The following is a 24,176-nucleotide window of genomic DNA, read 5'->3' on the forward strand; positions in this document are numbered from 1 at the left end:
GGAAATTCTCCACTTAAATTTGGTCTATGATTAAAAAAAATAGAAGTTTTTGTTCTGTTCTATTTAGGTTCTTTTGCTACCCTCAACACTGCAATATCTGAACCCCCTTTGGTAGTGCATTAAGCAAGGTGACTAACTTCTGTCATGTAATTTTTCTTCTCTCTCATATCCTCTGTACAAGGGCAGAATTGTGTATGCAGTGTAGTGCTTTGGTTTGGCAGGACTTTTATTATTGGGTTTGATTTTATATATATATATAATTAAAAACTGTAGCATCAGAATTTTTTATATATATATATAAAATATACTTGCTTGGCCTCTCTCTTTGTCTCAGAGAGAACACACACAAAGAGACAAAGCAAAAACCTTTCTGTAAGTTAGCTGTATGTTTATGACACTGTAATCTAGCTCCTACTGAATAATTACTATTTCTGTAAATTAGATGCATCATTCAGTAGGAGCTAGATTACAGTGTCATAAACATACAGCTAAAGGTAGCATAAAATCCCTCCTTTACCTGTAAAGGGTTAAGAAGCTCAGATAACCTGGTTGGCACCTGAGCAAAAAGACCAATAAGGAGAGAAGATACTTTCAAATCTGTGGGGGGAACATTTTTGCTTTGTCTCTTTGTGTGTGTTCTCTCTGAGACAGAGAGGCCAAGCAAGTAATCTAGCTCCTACTGAATAATACATCTAATTTACAGAAATAGTAAGTAATAGCAAGGAAATGCATTAGAGTATCTTTTTGTTTTAGCTTGTGAATTTTCCCTGTGCTAAGAGGAAGGTTTATCCCTGTTTTTTGTAACTTTAAAGTTTTGCCAAGAGGGGGATCCTCTGTGTTTTGAATTTTATTACCCTGTAAAATTACCTTCCATCCTGATTTTACAGAGGTGTTTCTTCATCTTTTTTCTTTATAATGAAGTTCTGTTTTTTTAAGAATCTGATTGGTTTTTAGTGTCCTAAAAAGCAAGGGTCTGGTCTGTGCTCACCTGGTTTACCTATTTGGTAGATTATTCTCAAGCCTCCCCAGGAAAGAGGGTGAAGGAGGGATATTTTAGGGAAACAGGAATGCCAAGTGGTCCTTTTCCTGAATCTTTGTCTAACTCACTTGGTGGGGGCAGCTAGTACCCATCCTAGGACAAGGATTTGTACCTTGGGGAAGTTTTTAACCTAAGCTCCTAGAAATAAGCATGTGGGGTCTTTCATGCGGGTCCCCACATCTGTACCCTAGAGTTCAGCGTGGGGAGGGAACCTTGACACCAATTCCCATAAATTACTTTTAATAAACCCCAGTCCTGCAAACATTTATGCACATGCTTAACTTTAAGAGGGTGAGTAGTTCCACTGAAATCAAAGTCAAGAGGGCCAGACTCTAGGTCTAATAGTTTTCCAGTGTTTTGAAATCTCACCATACCCATGTTTGTTTGTTCGCTAATTATAGCGAGGTAGGTAGAAACTACCAGATAGTCTTTTTTACATTGTTAGCAAAAATAAATGTACAAAAGCCAGAAACTGGCAGAGTAAATTTACTTTTAAAATTAAATGCTTAGATGTTGTGGAGTGGCTGGGGAAAGGAAGTGAGTTTCAGCTGCATAAGATCACCCCGCTGATCAGCCTGGCCACCTATTAAAGTTATACACAAAAGGCTGCTTTTCACTAGGAGATGATGTTTGAGAAGAATCGAGGAAGGTAAGCAATTTGCTCAAAAGACAAAGGCCCGGGAGCGAAGGAGTCAGGGACAGTCCCTCTCCCACCTTTAGGCGCAGCGCTGCCCTTGCTCCCGCTGCACTCCATGCACGGAAGGGGCGGGCCTATGCGCGGGCGGGGCATGAAGCGCTCGCTGGGCCTATGGCAGCAAAGTTGCTGCCGCAGCCATTTTGGTTTGCTCTGAGAAGGGGCCGAAAGGGTGGTGCGCCGGTCCTGGGCCGGGGGGGGGTCCTGCCCTGTTAGTGAGGGCGGCAGGATGCAACGCGGAAAAGCCCGGCGTCCCTGACGCGGTGAGTTCGGGCGCCCGCGCTTGCGAGTTTTGGGGGGGGGGAGATGTAACCCGTCTCGGATTGGCGCGGGACGGGGCGGAGAGAGCCTGTGGAGACCCCGTGGCTCCGGCCCGCTCCACCCCTTCCCGGCCGGTTTTTGACACACACTCTTTTCTCCTTGCAGGCGGCGGCGCTTTCCCTGGCGCCGGGGGAGATGGACTCTGGAGCCCGCCAGGGCGGTGGCGCCTTGGGACAATCCCGCGAGTATAAATTAGTGATGCTGGGAGCTGGAGGCGTGGGCAAGAGCGGTGGGTGTCTCAGGCCTGCTGGGGTGTGGCGCCCTTTGGCTCAGGAGTCGGGGGAAGAGGCTGTCCCGCGGGACGTCTCTGAGCCCTGAGGGGGTCGAGGTGGGGACCTCTGTCTGGCACCGTTGCGGGCGTCACTGCTGAGAGCGGTGGCTCCCATGGTGAAGAATGGGTTTGCTTGCTGCTATACTGTGGAGGTACCCACTGTGAGGGGGACAAGCTGGGTGAGGTAGTATCTTTCTGTTGGTGAGAGACAAGCTTTTGAGTGACACAGAGCTCTTCTTCAGGCGTCAGGTTTCAGAGTAGCAGCCGTGTTAGTCTGTATCCGTAAAAAGAAAAGGAGTACTTGTGGCACCTTAGAGACTAACAAATTTATTAGAGCATAAGTTTTCATGAGCTACAGCTTTGCTTCGTTGTAGAGACATAAGGGTTGGTTTGAGATTTTTAAAAATATATTTTTCCCCAGCTCCTACCTTTGTATTCTCAATAATTGAAAGTATATCTGTGAAAATCCTTGATTAGGATTGATTAAACTGTAATACAGCAGTCTCTGTTAAATTTGAGAGTTAATATTTGAGGAGTAAGGATCGTAAACACTGCAGAGTTCTAATATGTTGTATCTATAAGACATTGTTTAATTTAGTAAACCATTTTAAGCTGGTCGCCCTATACATGAAAATGATAGGTAATAGGTGAGAATATTGTTCAGTTACATACTGATAAGTAAGGCTGTGAGTCTGTCATGGATTCCGGCCCAATCCCTGGGCCAGCAACATCGGCCGCACCTGGGGCAGTCTTGGTCCACCGCCCCCACACCCAAGCAGGAGTTTGGGTGTGGAAGGGGGCTCAGGGTTGGGGCACGGGAGGCATTTACCTCGGGTGGCTCCCCGGAAGCAGTGATCTGTCCCTCGCATGGCTCCTAGGCGGAGGTGTGGCCAGGTGGCTCTGCATGCTGCCTCTGCCCGCAGGCACTGCCCCCACAGCTCTCATTGCCCATGGTTTCCAGCGAATGGGAGCTGTGGAGCCAGCGCTCAGGATGGAGGCAGCGCATGGAGATCCCTGGCCGCGCTTCCGCCTAGGAGCCAAAGGACATGTCACCGCTTCCCGGGAGCTGCGCAGAGTCAGGTAGGGAGCCTGCCAGCCTCACCCGCCCTACCCCCCAGCACCAGCAGGGGTACCCTCCCCCAAGCACCCATGGCACCCCTCAGCCTTCTCCCCTCCCCCACCCTGAGCAACCACAGCGTCCCTGGGCGGTACCCCGCCCCCGAGCATCCAAGATTTTGTCAGGGCTATATAATACAAATCATGGACAGGTCACGGGCCGTGACTTTTACTAAAAATACCCGTGACTAAAACGTAGTCTTACAGATAAGTACATTTTACCATATCACCTTTGCGATTTGGGGTGAACAAAATGTGCATTTTCCTTATGAAGTGCTCCAATTTTTAGCAAATGCCAAAATAGTATGCCAGTTGTATAATTTAAATGTTTCTGTGTAATCAGTAATTCTAAATATTTTGTCCGTTATCATGTCCCCACCTACACCTGTGAGGTTAGTCAGGACGACTGGAAATCACCTGTGTAATTGTAGTTATCCAATGTTAATTTTCAGCTATGACCATGCAGTTCATCAGCCACCGGTTCCCAGAGGACCATGATCCTACCATTGGTAAGAAAAACCTCTACAACATCTGTCTCTGTTATGCAAGTTAAAAAGTAGCTTTTGTGGAATCATTTACCATGAACTTTATACTCTAAAGAAAACCAGAAACTCTGCTGCAAGGAAAGCATTCATAATCATGTTAGTAATAGCTAGACAAGTTGTTACGAGTCCAAAGTCTGCAAAGAGGATTGTGGGCTGTGCTAGGAACAGGACTAATGGCCACATCTTTAAAGTTATTTACAGAAAATTCTGCGCATACAACGTTAATTTCTGCACAAATTCTGCATTGCGCAGTGGTGCAGAATTCCACCAGGAGTAAACAGCAGGTACTATAAAGTTATACATTTTAAAATCAGCAAGTCTGGATAACTTTCATCCAAGAATTTTAAAAGAGCTCTCTGAGGAGCTCGCTGGACCATTCATGTTGATTTTAATTAAATTGTATAACAGTAGGGAAGTTCCAGAAGTCTGCAAGAAAGCTAATGTTGTGCCAGTATTTAAATGGGATGATATGCATAATTATAGGTTAATCAGTCTGACATCAATCCTGGGCAAGGTAATGGAACAGATGGTATGGGAGTTTAAATAGTCTATAATGAATGCCAGTCAACATGAGCTTATGGAAAATAGATCCTGTCCAACTAACTTGGTATCTTTTTTGATGAGATTACAAGATTGGTTGATAAAGGTAATAGTTTAAGCTCATGCCTCTCAACATTTTTATTAAAAAAAAAAATAGAGCAGTACAAAGTTAACGTGGCACACACTGGATGGATTAAAAGCTGGCAAACTGTTAGGTCTGAAAATGTAATTGTAAATGGGGAATCCTGACTGAGCACGTGTGTTTCTAGTAGGCTTCTGCAGGGATCTGTTCTTGGCCCTGTGCTATTTAGCATTTTTAGCAGCGACCTGGAAGAAAACAAAATAATCACTGATAAAGTTGGCTCATGATACAAATTGGGTGAGTGGTAAACAATGAAGAGGACACTAATACAGAGTGATCTGGATCACTTCGTAAACTGGGCACAAGCATACCATGTGTTTTAATACGGCTAAATGTATATAGGTAATCTAGGGGACAAATATTGTAGGTCACACTCTCAGAATGGGAGACTCTATCTTGAGTAGCAGTGACTCTAAAAAAGATTTGGGTGTCATTCTGGATAATCAGCTGATGAACATGAGCTTTCAGTTCAATGCTTTGGCCAAAAGGGCTAATGTGATCCTGCAGTGCATAAAGAGTGGAAACTTGAGTACAAGTAAAGAAGTTATTTAACTTGTATTTGGCACTGGTGTCGCTGCTGGAATACTGTATCCCGACCTGGCTTCCACAATTCAAGGAGAATGTTGAAAAATTGGAGAGAGTTCATGGAAGAGCAATGAGATTCATGGGAATTAGAAACCTGGATTATAGTGATAAACCAATATAAGTAGGTCAATTTAGCTTAATAAAGAGAATCTTAAGGGATAACCTGATTAATCCATTTGTTCTCTGCGTGAAGAACAAATAATTAATAATAGGTTCTTCAATCTAGCAGATAAATGTATAAAACAATCCAATGGTTGGAAGTTGAACCTAGACAAATTCATGCTGGAAATGAGGTGTACATTTTTGGAGCAATTCATAAGGTTCATGGTGGATTCTCCATCACTGATCATTTTTTAAATCAAGATTGGAAGCTTTTTTTAAAAGATGTACTCTAAGAATTATTTTGTGGAATTTCTATGGCCTATGTTGTTCAGGAGGTCAGACCAGAAAGATGATCACAATGGTCCCTTCTGGCTTTGGAATCTATGAATCAATTTCTCCATCTGTAAAATGGAGGTGGTGATACTTTATCTCCCTGTAAGTATTTTGAGATCTTCTGGTGAAAAGTGCTATATAAGAGCTAGGTATTATTAAATACTTGCAGAAAAAGTTAAGACTAAGATAAGTTAACTACCAGTCACAATTAACAGACTAATAACAAAAATAAGACCTCTTGATGGCCATCAACTCTTCTGTCATACCATTTTTGCTGTGCAGTGTGATAGTTTCAGTCGTACATTATTGCCTTTGTGTCCTTTTGTTATTGCTACTTTTTATAAATGTGCAGCAGATTAAAAGAAGGAAGAGAGTAACTACCCAAAATGCTTCTGTTCAGCTAAATTATCTCTTGTGTGTTCCATTTGATTTTCCCACGTCTTTTGTCGAAATTATGAATCAACAGATTTACCCTTCCACATACAAACCAGGAGAACTAGAAGAGCAAGCAACCTTAACTTTTCTTTAGTAGGTGACTCTAGAGGCATACATTCTTGAATTTTAGTCATTTAAAACAGCAATTCTCAAGTGGGGGTCCATGAGCCCTTTCAGGGAGTCCGTGGAGCCCGAGCCCTAATGGCCCCACGGGACTGAAGCTGGGAGACGTGGAGCTGAAGCCCCAATTCTCAGCGCCCCCTGTGGGGCTGAAGCCAGGAGGCTGCGGGGTTGAATCCTGGAGCCCCAAGCATGGGTGCTCCCTGTGGGGTAGAAGCCCTGAGCCGAGTTGGGAACCTGGAGGGCATTGCAAGAGCAGGGCAGTCCGGGGGGCAGTTCCACACCTTCCCCCGCCCACCCCCCATTTCCTCTCCCCGTTGCCTGGCCAGGTCAGCGGCAGGAAGCCAGAACCAGGCAGTGCGGGGCAGCTGCTGCTCTGGCTGCTGCCATGGAGCAGGCAGCAGCAGTGTTCTCTCATCTCCTGCTGGTGCCTCAGGTTGAAGCTGCTCCTCAGCTGCCAGCCCCCTTTGCTCCCGCAGAGGCACCCGGTAAGAGCGGCCTGAGTGAGGAGACCCGGCTCCATGGCTGGCAGACCCCTCCGGGAACAGGGGCTGCAGGGGAGCCCTCCCAGCACACAGCCCCTAATACCTCCCTCCCTGCACCCTGAGTTACCCCCTGCCCACACATAGCCCCTAGTACCCTTCTCCCTGAGCTACCCCCCTGCCTGCACACAGCCCCTAGCTACCCCCTCCCTGCACCCTAAGCTGTTTTCAAACTTTTTGATGTAAGCCCCCCACCTTTGAGTTACAATTTGTAGGTTCCCTCTTCCTCAACAGGCTGGGTGGCCTGCTGAGGTGAATCGGGGTGGAGGTGGCACTCCTCCCTGGATCCCACCATGCAGAAGTGGCTCTAGTCCAGGGGAGGGCAAAGTTCGGCCCATGGGCTGGATCCAGCCTGTCAGGGCTTTCAGTCCAGCCCACAGGATTGCCAGCCCCGTGGCGCAACAGGACTAAGGCAGACTCCCTGCCTGCCCTGGCCCCACACCGCTCACAGAAGCGGCCAGCACCATGTACCTGTGGCCCCTGGGGAATGGGGGGGCAGAGGGCTTCATGCACTGCCCTTGCCTCCAAGCACTGCCCTCCGCAGCTCCCATTGGCCGGGAACGGGGAACAGTGGCCAATGGGAGCTTCAGGGGTAGTACTAGTATGTGAGGGCAGTATGCGGCGGAGCAACTGCAGGACATGCTGGCCACTTCCAGGAGCTCGCCACTTCCACAGCTTGCCTTAGCCCTGCTGCCACCCTGGAGCTGCTTGAGGTGAGAGGCACTGGGCCGGAGGCTGCACCCCAACCCCCTGCCTTGAGCCCCTTCGTGCAGTCCTCACCCCCTCCTGCACCTCAACCCCCTGCCCCAGCCCTACATTCATGGCCCTGTATACAATTTCCCCACCCAGATGTGGCCCTTGGGCCAAAAAGTTTGCCCACCCCTTCTCTAGTCTGACCAGTTACTTGTTTTCAAGAAGGTTTATCTCTCTCCCACTACTTTTTACCCCGCCCCTCTCAAGGCAACACTAACTTCTGTGCTGAGAGAACTTGCCTCAGCAACGAAAATATTCCAAACCAGTATCTACAAAGCACCATGCATGGGCGACAGGTGAACCCCGGGCTCAGGGAGGCTAGTCCCCGTCCCGGACCATCCCTTCTGCCCAAGGTCCTGCCCCTCCCGCCGGAGCCCAGAGTCCTGTTTCCCCCCCATCCTGGCATGGCAGGCAGCTCCCCTTTTCCCCCCTCCCCAGCCTGAGCGCCACCAGCCCCAGAGCGCTGGGCGGTGAGCTGGTGGCATGCCCCACCCCAGCCCCAAAGTGTTGGGCTGGTGAGCAGGTGGTGTGGCTCAGCCATGGTGTGCCTGGAAGGTGGCGCAGCCTCCCTCCCCCAGCCCCGGAGTGCAGGCCGGCCCCCATTAGTCCCGCAGCCTGGGACTCTGGCCACCAGGGGGGGAAGAGTCCCCCACAGCGCACAGCCTAGGAACGGGAAGCAGGAAAGGGCCTGGGGGTGGAGCATGGCCAGGGCCATGCAAGGCTGTTTGGGGAGGCACAGCCTTTGATACCCACCACCCATGGCACCATGATTTTTCAAAATCCTGTAGGATATCACTGTTATTTTTTATTTGCATTACTGTGGCACGTAGGAGCCTTAGCCATGGATCAGGAACTTCTGCAATCTTTGTCTCCAAATAAAGTGTTGTTGTTAGTTTTGAGATCTGACTGTTTTATTCAGTCTACATCTTTTGGAGTTTTCACTCAGCCCATTAGTCATGATAGGAGAATCTGATCTAACGGAAAGGAGAACTTGCTTTTCTATTCAGGTTCTTATAGCGTGCCCATGACGGTAACGACTGAGCACCTTTTGGTGACTTTTTTTTAATTGGGTTAGTTTAATTTGGAGGGAAAGATCGGTTTCTTTCTAAGGCATGGTCTACACCTGAAACTCGGGTCAGCCAAGCTATGTCTCACAGGACTGTGAAAAATTTCATGCCCTATGCAACATATTTAGGATGACTTAACCTCCATTGTAGACGCAGTTAGGTTGACGGAAGAATTATTTCATCAAATTAGCTACTGCCTCACAAGGGGGTGATTTTACAATGGTGACAGAAACACCCCTTCCGTTGCTGTAGTCAGTGTCTACACTACAGTGGCATAGTTGTGCTTGTTGTGTTGACATACTCTTAGTAATTTATCCTGTTTTAGGAAATTGGCAGTGCTATTGGTGGCTGCCATTAGGATTATTTTATTTGTCTGCCTGTTCGCCTCAGTTGAGAAAGGCCCATTAGTCTGAGAGAGCATATGTCTGTCTTAAGGTACACAAAACTGAATTCTTACATTATTAAAATTGATTTTATAACATATTTTCTGTTGCTTTATATCAAATGCTCAGTAGTAGTATTTCGTTGTATGCATGAGATAGGTACTGCAATTTTACTGAACTTCTGTTACTCCCATCCCTCTTCTTCTAAATCCACAGAAGATGCTTATAAAATACGAATACGGATTGATGATGAACCTGCAAATTTGGACATTTTGGACACAGCAGGACAGGTATGTGAGCAATAAAAATATGAATAGGATGGAACTAATGGCCAGGCATATTCACAGAGATCCTTTAAAAATGTATTGTCTGTCTCTGTCTTTTCTTTGTTCTAGTTTTGTCTTCGGAATTATCCCATTTCCCCAACATATTGTATTTGTTTTGTACCCTGCTTTATTGTTTCCCCATTTTTCCATTGTTCTTTTTTTATACATAATATATACAAACTAAGAGCTGCCAGCATTCTTACCCATTCCCTGAAGCAACAGAAACTCATGCCTTTCATTTGCTTCGTATATTGGTCCCAAATTTTCACAATATTTTGTTTGATGCGTTAAAAATAGGAAGAAAACAAATGTTCATAACTTTCTTTTAACTGTGACTGCTACATGTTGCACTTTTAGTTGTGTATTTCAGGTGTTTAAGTAATATTTTACATAGGGAGAATCCATAAAATCTCCAGTTTTTTCCAATGGACCATGTGTGGCATAAGCAAACCAGTATGTTGTGTGGCATATAGCTGTTGTTAGAATGGAAAGAGGGCTGCCAGTGACTAGATGATCAATAGCTGCTGAGCTTGTACAAGAATTGAAATATAACTTTCTTTCTAGGCAGAGTTTACAGCCATGCGGGACCAGTACATGAGGGCAGGTGAGGGATTTATCATCTGTTATTCAATCACGGACCGCCGCAGTTTTCATGAAGTGCGTGAGTTCAAACAGCTCATCTACCGTGTTCGGCGCACTGATGACACTCCTGTGGTTCTTGTGGGGAACAAATCTGATCTGACGCTGCTACGACAGGTAAACTACGCAAAGGAGTTCAGGAGGTATATATGTTAAAACTAGGGCTGCCTGTCAAGCGATTAAAAATATTAATCACGCTGTTAAACAATACTAGAATACCATTTATTTTAATACTTTTGGATATTTTCAACATTTTCAAATATATTGATTTCAGTTACAACACAGAATACAAAGTGCACAGTGCTCACTTTATATTTATTTTTTATTACATGTATTTGCACTGTAAAAAAACAAAAAATAGCATTTATCAATACACCTAATACAAGTATTGTAGTGCAATCTCTTTATCATGAAAGTAGAACTTACAAATATAGAATTATATACAAAAAACTGCATTCAAAAATAAAACAGTGTAAAATTTTAGAGCCTGCAAGTCCGTTAAGTCCTACTTCTTGTTCAGCCAGTTGCTCAGACAAGCAAGTTTGTTTACATTTGCAGGAGATAATTCTGCCCGCTTCTTGTTTACAGTGTCACCACTAGTGAGAACAGGCGTTCTTATGGCACTGTTGAAGCTGGCCTCACAAGATATTTACGTGCCAGATGCGCTAAAGATTCATATGTCCCTTCATGCTTCAGCCACTATTCCAGGGGACATGCATCCATGCTGATGACAGGTTCTGCTTGATAACAGTCCAAAGCAGTGCGGACGGATGCATGTTTATTTTCATTATCTGAATCAGTTGCCACCAGCAGAAGGTTGATTTCTTTTTTGGTGGTTCAGGTTCTGTAGTTTCTACATTGGAGTGTTGCTCTTTTAAGACTTCTGAAAGCATGCTCCACACCTCATCCCTCTCAGCCTTTTGTAAGGCACTTCAGATTCTTAAACCTTGGGTTGAGTGCTGTAGCTATCTTTAGAAATCTCACATTGGTACTTTCTTTGCGTTTTGTCAAATGTGCAGTGAAAGTGTTCTTGAAATGATCAAAGTGCTGGGTCATCATCCTAGACTGCTATAACATGAAATATATGGCAGAATTCAGGTAAAACAGAGCCGGGGACATACAATTCTCCCCCAAAGAGTTAAGTCACAAATTTAATTAACACACTATTTTTTTAACGAGCGTCATCAGCATGGAAGCATGTCTTCTGGAATGGTGGCTGAAGCATGAAGAGGCATACGAATGTTTAGCATATCTGGCATGTAAATACCTTGCAGTGCTGTCTTCAAAAGTGCAATGTGAATGTGTGTTCTCACTTTCTGGTGAAGTAAATAAGAAGAGGGCAGCATTATCTCCTGTAAAGGTAAACAAACTTGTTTGTCTTAGTGATTGGCTGCACAAGAACTAGAACTGAGTGGACTTGTAGGCTCTGAAGTTTTACATTTTTTGTTTTTGACTGCAGTTATGTAACAAAAACATTCTACATTTGTAAGTTGCACTTTCACAATAAAGAGATTGCACTACAGTACTCCATGGGGTGAATTGAAAAATACTGTATCTTTTGTTTATCATTTTTACCGTGCAAATATTTGTAATAAATATACGCTTTGATTTCAGTTAAAACACAGAATACTATATATGAAAATGTAGAAAAACATCCAACATATTTAATAAATTTCAATTAGTATTGTTTAACAGTGCAATTAAAACTACGATTAATTTTTTTGAGTTAATCACATGAGTTAACTGCCCTACTTAAAACATAATGTTATGGTTTATTCTAAGTGTATTTGCTTATTCCTTTTTCTTGAATTACGTTTTTTGCTCTTGGTTTAATGGTTAAAATAAATGTAATATTTGTATTAATAATGTTGAAAGAGGGATGTGATGCAATGGTGGTAAGCACAGAATGCAGGATCTCTAAAATGCATGTAGTTTTATTATAGAATAGTAATATCAAAAGTAAAGTTAATAGACATGACATAATCTCAAACTCATCAGTTTTCAGCTTTGAAAACCTGGGTGTTTGCCACTAGAATTTCTAACCCTCAACTCCCGTTATGTTCTTCATTTCTCTTATCCTGAAAGGAGAGTGCATCTGCACAGGGCATTAAACAGCACTTGAACAAACTTTGCAAATAGTAATACATTAGGAAGGGTTGTGAGTACATTGAGAAAAGAGAAATAATAAAAGGTGATTTAGAAAGGGCAGAAAATAAAATAAGATTCAACTTGGGAAAGTGTTAGCTAGAACATTTGGGGAAGAATAATCCAAAATACAGATTCACTGTGAGGGGAAAAAATCTGGCAAATAGTAACCCTGAAATAGACCACAGGTAGTGGTTGCACAGGAAATTGAGTTTCCAATGTGATATGAGAGCAAAATGCCATGGACATAGTTGGATCTATATGCTGAGGAGTCATATCACAGGACAGGGAATCAACAGTCCCTTCATATGGCTCCAGTGAGCCCACATTCTGAAATGTTGTGCTCCGTTCTGGGAGGAAAGATGGACAAATTGGATGGTGTTCAGAGAAAACCACCAAAAATCGCAGGTGGTGACTGATGTGAAGAAATACAGTGGACCCTCGCTAGAGGGTGCGTCACTGTAGCGCGGCTTCGCATATAGCGCAGTCATGGCAATGGATCCCAAACCCCGCGTTCTATCCAGTGTATAACTTTCCTATTGACAACTTGGGGAGGTTGCATGTTGCCTTCAGATAGTTGCAGGTTTAACACCAACAAGGGAGGTTAATTATTTGATAAAAGGGTGTTTAAATATGAAATGAGATAAAATTATGAATGGAAAAAAATTAGTCTCAATATCTGTAAAATCATCCCAACTAAAATGTTTTAGACAGTGGAATAGTTGCCACAGGAACGTGGTTGAAGTGCCATAATTTTGGAAAAAAGGCTATAAAACCTGCAGTAGAAGAACACTCTTACGCTGACAGGGAAATGGATTAATTGTGACCTAATACATGTCTTGTCATTCCACCTCAACAATTGTTCTAATTTGTTTTTATTAATTTTTCAGGTTTTGAAAGATTAATAATTTGTTTGCATATAGTGCTATTAAATCCCTATTCTGTTTATTACTTATATAGTGCCAAAGGTGTACACATTATTTACAAATGCAGATTATGACCCAGTCCATACCTCAAGGAGCTGGATTTCTTATGGATATAGGATGCAGTACAAATGTTTAAAAGATCAGGTGAATGACTAGGAGTAAACAAAAGTTTAGAGAAAAGTGGATTTTAGGGAGAGATTTCAGAGAGATGCATGGAAAGGGGATGTTCCAAAGGAGCAGGTAATGTGAAAGAATGCACATGGTTAAGACTGAGAAGAACAGGCAAAGGGAGCAGAAAGGGGGAAGGAATGAACACTTTTGCTTTGTTGACAAATATGTACTTCGTTGAAGGTCTCCAAAGAAGAAGGCTCAGCTTTAGCACGAGAATTCAGCTGCCCTTTTTTTGAAACTTCAGCCGCGTTCCGCTATTATATCGATGATGTATTTCATGCTCTCGTGCGAGAAATCCGTAGGAAAGAGAAGGAAGCAGTAATGGCCCTGGAAAAAAAATCCAAACCCAAAAGCAGCGTGTGGAAGAGACTAAAGTCACCGTTCCGAAAGAAGAAAGATTCAGTGACCTGAAATGGGGGGGGCGGGGGGCGCGCACTGTGTGGTGTATCTGTCAAACTGTGAACTGGAATATGTAATCAGAGCTGTCCAGTGACCTACATTTTGAGCATCATGCTTTTTTCTCTATTTTTTTGACTATTTTAAAAGGAAATCTAACTATTGGGAGTTTTGAGGGGGCTGCAATTTACATTGTTGTTTAAAGTAATCTTTCCCCAATTTCAGAACATTTGGTCTATGACACAGCAGTGGGTTTTACTTTTGTTTACTGTCACTTTCTGACTTGGATCCTGCAAATGTCATTGACATAGTTGGTTGAAAATGCTGTTACCTATGTTCCTGCACTTTTGAATGTTTGTCTTAAGGGATCTCAGCAAAATGAAAACTGAACCATGTAGAATGTCTTTGAACTTTTACTTAGAGCCTAACTTAGTTAAGTCTTTTTTTTTTTTTTTTTTCCCCTTCCCCTGGAGGATTGCACAACAAAGTTTGCTGCTTTCTGAAAAAGTAATTCACAATGTATGAGAAGGCTTGTCAAGATCAGTGTTATGTTTGTGAAGCACATGTAGCAGACTAATGGAACAAACTGCATGCATATGTCAGTGAGAAGAACTCATGTTGAAATTGCTTTTTGTTCTGATTGTGCATTTTTCCAACAAACGAGTAATGATTGACTCCATGTGCATGTTTATCTAAAAGTAATTATAAGAAACCAGTGTAATGCAACAGTATAGTTTAGATTTTAAACAAGTCAGGAAAATTAAAATTATGATTCCCAAGGCAGCCATAACTTGAGAATATTTCATGAGTATGTAGCATTTTCTTAATGTATATAGTGTGTTCTTGTACTGCCATAGGATAGTATGTGCAATGTGATAAAGTTGCAGGGGCTCTAGGAAACTAGAGCTTTGACTTTCCTGGCTTGCATGCTTAAAATCTTATCTGTAATGTTGCATTAGCTTATGTATTTGCATAAAATTTTACATTCTTTTCTTAAAGAAGCCAATATTGTTAGATTGAAGTCTCAAACACAGTTTCATTACAGATTTTTTTTTATGCTTTGAGGCTCTGTACCCGACACTGCACTGTGTTGTAGAGAGAGAGTGTAAAATCAGAGATTACTGGCAATGGGACTTAGCAGAAATAACTCCAAACCTGGTGAGACTCTTCCATTGCAGGTAGGTGGGGAGATGAGGGGGAAAAGGTCCTGAGAATGATGTACACGGATATCCCTACATATACACAAACTCAAGTGGGTATATATAGCTATTTGTGCCCAGTGATCACTTACGCTGGTTAGGAAGCTGGTGTTTTGTCAAGCACATTTTTTAAATGGTGCAAATTAAATGTTCCTCATGAAGGACTATATATATGTCAGTTATGAAGATTTTTAATCTAGAGTTTATTCAAGTATAAAAATAGCATGAAAGATTGATTTTTTTTTTTTTAAGTAACTTAATTCACATAGGTAACTCAGAAATGGCAAGAGAAAATTTAGGCTAAACATAATTTCTCAAAAAATCAAATACTAAAAACTGGAATTTAAAATGAAAGTGCTTCCTTGCCCACAAATATAGTATCACAACTGTATTCTATGATTGGTTTTGTCAGTTAAGTTGGCTATACTGGGTTGGTGTCAGATCTGTATTCTCAGCCTTAGTTTGACATACATGATCATTGTACGTTCAGAGTTGGAATGCAGAGATGTTAAGATTTGTGTATAAGGGATCCAATGAAAGCAACAAATAGGGCAAATGGGTGAGCCCTCATGCTTTCCTTCACGAAAGTGCTTAGCTTTTCCTGTTCCTTTGCGAACAGCATCATAGGAAATGAAAGCTTTTTAAGTTTGATTTTTTGTGTAGGAAATTGGAGAAACTGATATAGAATTTTCTGGGTTTTTGTTTGTTTTTGTTTTTATACTTTTTTAAAACTCTGCACCTGCACAACAAAGTTGTATAAATCAGTTTATGGGTTCTTTCTTATAAAGTTCCATTGCAAATCCACCTGTGTTGTGCTGTGCTGTGCCACAATCCATTACATGGAAAAAGTAGCTGAAAATAATCTAGAACATTTAGAATGTATTTTACTTGTTTGTTGCAGTGTAAGATGAAAGAGTTTGGTAAAATTAACTTCATGAGCAATGTTGCATACCTTTACCATAGCTACTGATTTAGAAATTAAGGCCCTAATAGTTATTCGGTATTGGAGTAAGTACGGTCTATAACCATGAGATAAAAATCCTGGGTAAGCCACACAACAGAAAACATCCGTGAAAAAATATAGAAATAGTGCACACACACAAAAAGGCTGTTTCTAATTAAAAGATGAGACAAAACCAGCTTTCTCTAAAAGTTAAACAGCATTTTAATTCATACTTCTTTTCAAGGATAGAAACTTGACTTGAACTTCTACTCAGCTACTACTATGTTCAAAACTTGCAGGCATTAACAAGACATAACCTGTGAGCAGCGATGAAAGCTAATGGGGCTAATCCTATTTTTGCCTTCTGATAAATGGTGGGATTTCTGTGCCTTAAATTAGCCCTTTAACAAATTCAATGTTTAGTGATTCCATTTGAGCCTGTTGCTTGTGGAATTAATAAATCTGAATAGCAAGCACTTTTTTACACAATGTTATTCAAGAAGATTGTTTTATTTTTGTCATGTATACATTTGTACACAAAGAAATGATTTTCATTTTGACACAATACAGAATTTTTAATATAAATTTTCGTATTTTATGTTTTAATCCTAGGTGCCTAAGACTGTCAATAGAAAATATTGCGGCTGGGGGCTCAGAAATAAACAGAAAGTTTGTAGTATGCTCATAACTTCTGGTGGATGTAGCTTACTAGCTGGAGGCTTAGAAGGTGAGCTGTAAAACTAAATAACCATTTAAAAGATGCAAGGATAAGAAGTACCATAAGAAGAGTTTGATGCTACCACCTGCTTAAGATTGTGAGAGAATTTTCATTAATATAATAGTTCAGACTGGTATGTACTATATAAGAGTCTTTGAGTTGCCATGTTTTGACTTTTAGGATTGGGAAGATAATGGTGTTTAGAAGGGTAAGCAGCTAAACTTTGTCTGGAAAACTTGATATCATACAGGAGAACTTAATCCTGTATTTCCCATTGTATAGTTTTCTTTGTGTATTATTTGCACTTAGTTTTTACTAGCTAACAATGGGGCAACTGTTTTGATACCCTTTTAAAAAAGGCAGGTTAATATTCTTTTTTTTTTTTTAATTGAAGCTATTGTATGACTCTTTTAACTTTTTAAAAACATCGTCCTCCACCAGTTTACAAGGTTTATTATTTAATCTGAATTTTTTTGTTTTATGATAGATGAAAGGAAACTATAATCACCTTTTTTGTGTTGATAATCTGGGCTGGTTCTATCTGCACCCGTCTGATCCATATGAGCTCTCAAGTCCTCAGCCCTTCAGTTAGGCAGACGCCAGTGTTCCATGGTTAAAGTAGCATGAGGGATTTATGTAACAAGCATTTGTCTTCCTATTTTATTCTATAGAAGTTCTTCTACCAATCTTAACATGATAGTATGAGTGCCAGTAGCACATTAAGCTACATGGCACATATCTGTCATGTGGTTCGCTTTCTCTAATACACTGTTGTGTGCAGTGTACTGTTTGGAGTTTTAAAATAAATATATAAATGTGTTCATATTAAAGAAAGCAAAGTAAATGTAGTGTACTTTGCACAGGCAGAAGAAGATAGTAAAGTTTGTGATAGTTCTTCGATCTGGTGGGAATTTGTTCAGCAATTTGAGCACCTTCTGAGAAAGTACCCTATCTCCTGCATAGACATTTTTTACTCTTGTGGTAGAAAATTCTACTGTGCTGAAGCAGCAGAGTTGTTAACTATAGTCCTTATCCCAAAGCTTTAGGTGATCTAGATATCCTGGGCCGTGGCAATTGTACACCTTGAAAACAAGGATAGAGACCTTGAACTTGACTCAGTATTCTATATAGAAAGCCAATGTAGAGAGCAGAGGCTAGATTTGGTGTGCTTGCAGTAGTTCGTCTTTGAGTGCTTGTTCACGTCCATTCCAGTTAAGTGTGCGCGCGTCATGTGCACGGACGTCAGAAACTTTTTACCTTAGCAGCCCCGTTGGGACGGCAGGGGAGCCCCCTAGAGTGGTGCCCTTATGACGGTGTATACAGTACCCTTCTGGCCCAACCCTCTTTCAGTTCCTTCTTATCGTCCGTGACAGCGTTGGAATATGCTCTCTCACTTGCGAGTGATCCCTTATCAATTTAGTCTTTCTAGTTAGAGTTGTTCTTAGATAGTTTTACAACTTAGTTAGATACAGTTTTTAGTTACAGGCGTCTGAGAGTTAGTTCCAGCACCAGTCTTGGGCTGTGGGGGATGCCGCAAGCCCAGAGGTTTAAAGCTTGCGCCACCTGTCTCAAGCCTATGCCCAACAGCGACCCCCACGACTCCTGCCTTCGTTGTCTTGGGGAAGTGCATCAGGCTGAGCGCTGCAAAATTTTCTAGGCTTTCAAGTCACACACAAAGAAAGAAAGAAAGAGACTTTTGTCTTAAGCAGCTGCTCATGGAGGCCGCGTTGCAACCAGCGGCCCCAGACCGCCCGGTACCAGGCCTGAGCTCCTCGGTGAGAAGTGCCGCAGCATTGGTGCACGACTCAGCACTGCCCAGGCATCATAAATCGCTGGCAGCGAGACGGGCTGACCAGCCCTGGCACTGCTCGACCTCTTTGACACTGACAAGCACAATAAGGGGGAAAGAAGACGCTCCCCTCAAAGAGCAACCAAGACGCCCAGAGAGGCCCCTAGCACTCAGAGACAGGACTTGGGTCCCCTCCAGGGGCTGGCACTGTTGACTCTGGCGCCGCAGGCCCTGTTGACTCCAGTGCCCAGCGACTCCAGCGCTGATGAGTGTCTTGAGGAGGTCTTAGAACCCCCCTCCATGCCTGACACATTTGAGGCAGCAAAAGATCTCTTAGAACTGTCAACACCAAATCCCCTCCCTTGCAGGGAGAAGCCTCTGGCATCACCAAGGCGGGTGCTGTTCAAAGGAAAACCAGCAATGATGCGCCGCTCAAGGTCACCAATCTGGCACCGCTCATAACACCGCTCCCGTTCGAGCTCGGCACAGCACCACTTCCTGGCACCCATGACCCAATACGAGGTTACGGCACCCTCATCGAGGACTCGATGCCATTCCACGACGCCATCGGTTGCTTGGCACTGGGACTCAGTGCCAACCACTTCCCTGGCACCACATGTGCGAGACCGATCCAGGTCTCGGGATAGCTGGCACCATTCGCGGTCCCAGTCATCTCAGTACCAGTCCCTGACCCGCACCTCATGGCACCCCACAGCCGCCCAAGGATCGGCACCACCTTGGTCCTCTCCTTTGGCCTCCTCTGTCTCCGAAGCCGATTCCAGTCGCTCTAGCTACAGCAGGCACCAGACCATGACCAGCAAAGAGTCCCACACAGCGTGGCAGCCGCAGTGGTCTCTTCTGGGGCAGTGGCCATTCTGGACCCCATAGGCCTACCACCACCAACGGCACCCTTTCTAGAGCTTCTAGATCCGGGCACTCAACGAGACGCCACTCAAGGTTTCCATATAGGCACACCTCAAGGACAAGAGAGGCCATGCTCTCTCGGCCACCCTCGGATCCCCTGGAGCAGCCTACAGTGACAGGTCTGTTGCCGAAGCAGACTACGTCTCAGGAGGGAGTTATCTTCTCAGGCCCCGACACCTCCCAAGGCTATGAGGAATTACAGGAAGGCCAGGACAATGGCAACCAGCCCCAGATGAAGTAGTGGCAGGTACATCAGTTTCAGGACCAACACTGCTTGACCATAGGGCCCACCAAGAGCTTCTCCGCCGAATTGCCCTCAACATGGGCCTTCAGATGTAAGAGACTGTCGAGCCGGAGGATCCCATGGATGACATCCTGGCTCCAGAAGATCCCTCCAGAGTCGCACTACCTCTGATTAAGACCATCCAGAGCAACTACAAGACTATCTGGCAAACCCCGGCCTCGATTACACCGATGGCCAGGGGGGTGGAAAGGAAATTTTTTGCCCCATCCAAGGGCTACAAGTTCTTGTTTTCCCGCCCTGCTCCCTGGTCGTTTCAGCTGTAAACGAGAAGGAACGCCAGGATCAATAAGCCTGGGCTCTGAAAGCCAAAGAGGCCAAATGCTTAGACCTCTTCAGTAGGAAGGTATACTCATCAGGAGGCCTCCAACTTTGCACAGCCAACCAATAGGCGATCCTTAACAGTTTCAACTCTTGGAACGCTATGTCCAAGTTTAAGGATTGCCTGCTGCAGGACTTACACCCAGAGTTCGCTGCGCTAATCCAGGAAGGGAAAGCTGTAGCCAAAACATCGCTGCAAGCCTCCCTCGATTCGGCTGACTCTGCAGTCAGAATGATAGCCTCAGGAGTGGTTATGAGGCGTTCAGGGAGGCTGCAGGCGTCTGACCTCCCTCCCGAGGTCCAAAACACCCTGCAAGACCTCCCCTTCAAGGGCTCAGGCCTCTTTTCCAAGCAAACTGACTCCAGACTGCACAGCCTTAAGGATTCCGGGGCCACAGTGAAATCACTGGGGATGCATACACGAGCAACCCAGAGGAAGCCCTTCAGGCCGCAGCCTCCGCAGCAGAGGCAGTATCAACCTCACCCCAGACAAGACCTGTATCGCAGGTGAGGCAGAAATAACAGGCATAGGCTGTCCAATAACACACCTAACCAAGGCCAGAATAAGCCCAAGCAAGGGTTTTGAAGGCACATTCAAGGAGAGTCTACCAACCCAGTTCCAAGATCCATCCCCCGTTTTTTAAACTGGCTATCCCACTTCTACCATGAATGGTCCCATATAACTTTGGACCGCTGGGTCCTACGCATGGTACAGGTGGGATACTCCCTCCAGTTCTCCTCCTTCCCTCGCTCCCGCTCCTCTTCAAGGACCCCTCTCATGAGCAACTCCTCATGCAGGAGGTCCATTCACTCCTCGATATAGGGGCGGTGGAGGAGGCTCCCCAGGAGCTAAGGGGAAACGGGTACAACTCCTGTTACTTCCTAATCCTCAAGGCAAAGGGGAGTCTCTGACCCATTCTAGACCTTTGCAGACTCAACAAATTTATGGTCAAGCTCCAGTTCCGCATTGTCTCCCTAAGCACTATCATCCTGTCTCTGGATCCAGGAGATTGGTACGCTGCCCTCGACATGAAGGATGCCTATTTCCATGTTGCCATCCATCCGGCACACAAATGCTTCCTCTGGTTTGTAATACACTAAGAGTACTACTGGTTCACGGTACTCCAGTTCGGCCTGTCCAGGCCTTCCCACATGTTCACCAAGTGCATGGCGGTTGTAGTGGCCTTTTTGCACAAAAGACACATTCGAGTGTACCCATACCTCGACGACTGGCTTCTGACAGGACGATCCAAAGATCGGGTACAGTCCTATGTGACACTTGTCAGGGACACCTTTCACAGACTTCAGAGTAACAGCCGTGTTAGTCTGTATTCACAGAAAGAAAAGGAGTACTTGTGGCACCTTAGAGACTAATTTATTTGAGCATAAGCTTTCGTGAGCTACAGCTCACTTCATCGGATGCATGCTGTGGAAAGTGTAGAAGATCTTATTATATACACACAAAAAGCATGAAAAAATACCTCCTCCCACCCCACTCTCCTGCTGGTAATAGCTTATCTAAAGTGATCACTCTCCTTACATTGTGTATGATAATCAAGGTGGGCCATTTCCAGCACAAATCCAGGGTTTAACAAGAACATCTGGGGCGGGGGGGGGGAGGTAGGCTACCTTGCATAATGACTAAGCCACTCCTAGTCTCTAGTCAAGCCTAAGTTAATTGTATCCAATTTGCAAATGAATTCCAATTCAGCAGTTTCTCGCTGGAGTCTGGATTTGAAGTTTTTTTGTTGTAAAATAGCGACTTTCATGTCTGTAATCGCGTGACCAGAGAGATTGAAGTGTTCTCCAACTGGTTTATGAATGTTATAATTCTTGACATCTGATTTGTGTCCATTTACTCTTTTACGTAGAGACTGTCCAGTTTGGCCAATGTACATGGCAGAGGGGCATTGCTGGCACATGATGGCATAGAATCATAGAATATCAGGGTTGGAAGGGACCTCAGGAGGTCATCTAGTCCAACCCCCTGCTCAAAAGCAGGACCAATCCCCAATTAAATCATCCCAGCCAGGGCTTTGTCAAGTCTGACCTTAAAAACTTCTAAGGAAGGAGATTCCACCACCTCCCTAGGCAATGCATTCCAGTGTTTCACCACCCTCCTAGTGAAAAAGTTTTTCCTAATAGCCAACCTAAACCTCCCCCACTACAATTTGAGACCATTACTCCTTGTCCTGTCCTCTTCTACCACTGAGAATAGTCTAGAACCATCCTCTCTGGAACCACCTCTCAGGTAGTTGAAAGCAGCTATCAAATCCCCCCTCATTCTTCTCTTCTGCAGACTAAACAATCCCAGTTCCCTCAGCCTCTCCTCATAAGTCATGTGTTCCAGACCCCTAATCATTTTTGTTGCCCTTTGCTGGACTCTTTCCAATTTATCCACATCCTTCTTTTAGTGGGGCCCAAAACTGGACACAGTACTCCAGATGAGGCCTCACCAATGTCGAATAGAGGGGAACGATCATGTCCCTCGGTCTGCTCGCTATGCCCCTACTTATACATCCCAAAATGCCATTGGCCTTCTTGGCAACAAGGGCACACTGCTGACTCATATCCAGCTTCTCGTCCACTGTCACCCCTAGGTCCTTTTCCGCAGAACTGTTGCCTGGCCATTCGGTCCCTAGTCTGTGGCTGTGCATTGGGTTCTTCCGTCCTAAGTGCAGGACCCTGCACTTATCCTTATTGAACCTCATCAGATTTCTTTTGGCCCAATCCTCCAATTTGTCTAGGTCCCTCTGTATCCTATCCCTGCCCTCCAGCGTATCTACCACTCCTCCCAGTTTAGTATCATCCGCAAATTTGCTGAGAGTGCAATCCACACCATCCTCCAGATCATTTATGAAGATATTGAACAAAACCGGCCCCAGGACCGACCCTGGGGCACTCCACTTGACACTGGCTGCCAACTAGACATGGAGCCATTGATCACTACCCGTTGAGTCCGACAATCTAGCCAACTTTCTACCCACCTTATAGTGCATTCATCCAGCCCGTACTTCTTTAACTTGCTGACAAGAATACTGTGGGAGACCGTGTCAAAAGCTTTGCTAAAGTCAAGAAACAATACATCCACTGCTTTCCCTTCATCCACAGAACCAGTAATCTCATCATAGAAGGCGATTAGATTAGTCAGGCATGACCTTTCCTTGGTGAATCCATGCTGAGTGTTCCTGATCACTTTCCTCTCATGTAAGTGCTTCAGGATTGATTCTTTGAGGACCTGCTCCATGATTTTTCCGGGGACTGAAGTGAGGCTGACTGGCCTGTAGTTCCCAGGATCCTCCTCCTTCCCTTTTTTAAAGATTGGCACTACATTAGCCTTTTTCCAGTCATCTGGGACTTCCCCCGTTCGCCACGAGTTTTCAAAGATAATGGCCAATGGCTCTGCAATCACAGCCGCCAGTTCCTTTAGCACTCATCCGGCCCCATGGACTTGTGCACATCCAGCTTTTCTAAATAGTCCCTAACCACCTCTTTCTCCACAGAGGGCTGGCCATCTATTCCCCATGTTGTGATGCCCAGCGCAGCAGTCTGGGAGCTGACCTTGTTAGTGAAGGCAGAGGCAAAAAAAGCATTGAGTACAATAGCTTTTTCCACATCCTCTGTCACTAGGTTGCCTCCCTCATTCATTAAGGGGCCCACACTTTCCTTGGCTTTCTTCTTGTTGCCAACATACCTGAACAGGTTTCAGAGTAACAGCCGTGTTAGTCTGTATTCGCAAAAAGAAAAGGAGTACTTCTGGCACCTTAGAGACTAACCAATTTATTTGAGCATGAGCTTTCGTGAGCTACTTACTCTTGACATCTCTTGCTAGCTGCAGCTCCAGGTGTGATTTGGCCCTCCTGATTTCATTCCTACATGCCCGAGCAATATTTTTATACTCTTCCCTAGTCATATGTCCAACCTTCTACTTCTTGTAAGCTTCTTTTTTATGTTTAAGATCCGCTAGGATTTCACCGTTAAGCCAAGCTGGTCGCCTGCCATATTTACTATTCTTTCGACACATCGGGATGGTTTGTCCCTGTAACCTCAACAGGGATTCCTTGAAATACAGCCAGCTCTCCTGGACTCCTTTCCCCTTCATGTTAGTCCCCCAGGGGATCCTACCCATCCGTTCCCTGAGGGAGTTGAAGTCTGCTTTCCTGAAGTCCAGGGTCTGTATCCTGCTGCTTACCTTTCTTCCCTGTGTCAGGATCCTGAACTCAACCAACTCATGGTCACTGCCTCCCAGATTCCCATCCACTTTTGCTTCCCCTACTAATTCTTCCCAGTTTGTGAGCAGCAGGTCAAGAAAAGCTCCCCCCCAGTTGGCTCCTCTAGCACTTGCACCAGGAAATTGTCGCCTACGCTTTCCAAAAACTTCCTGGATTGT

At 44.3% G+C, this 24,176-nt stretch overlaps 1 protein-coding gene across 4 annotated transcripts in view; it reads left to right on the plus strand.

The window, feature by feature from the left end:
- Window positions 1-499: 499 nt before the first annotated feature.
- The window catches only part of RIT1 (Ras like without CAAX 1), a 53,474-nt gene continuing 29,797 nt past the window's right edge, over window positions 500-24,176 (plus strand). Inside the window, exons 1-6 of one of the 4 annotated variants that reach the window (XM_073323191.2) lie at window positions 500-1,996; window positions 2,160-2,283; window positions 3,894-3,950; window positions 9,205-9,278; window positions 9,879-10,070; window positions 16,346-16,460. In XM_073323191.2, the coding sequence (XP_073179292.1) occupies window positions 2,190-2,283; window positions 3,894-3,950; window positions 9,205-9,278; window positions 9,879-10,070; window positions 16,346-16,460 (532 nt within the window). In that variant the 5' untranslated portion in view covers window positions 500-1,996; window positions 2,160-2,189. Of the gene's footprint in view, window positions 1,997-2,159; window positions 2,284-2,329; window positions 2,478-3,893; window positions 3,951-9,204; window positions 9,279-9,878; window positions 10,071-13,375; window positions 14,781-16,345; window positions 16,461-24,176 lie in introns of those variants that run through there. The other 3 variants (XM_073323192.2, XM_073323190.2, XM_073323196.2) reach the window with 3 other exon arrangements.

This window comes from Lepidochelys kempii, chromosome 24 (genome assembly GCF_965140285.1).
Source record: "Lepidochelys kempii isolate rLepKem1 chromosome 24, rLepKem1.hap1, whole genome shotgun sequence".
In the NCBI taxonomy this organism is placed as follows: Eukaryota; Metazoa; Chordata; order Testudines; family Cheloniidae; genus Lepidochelys; species Lepidochelys kempii.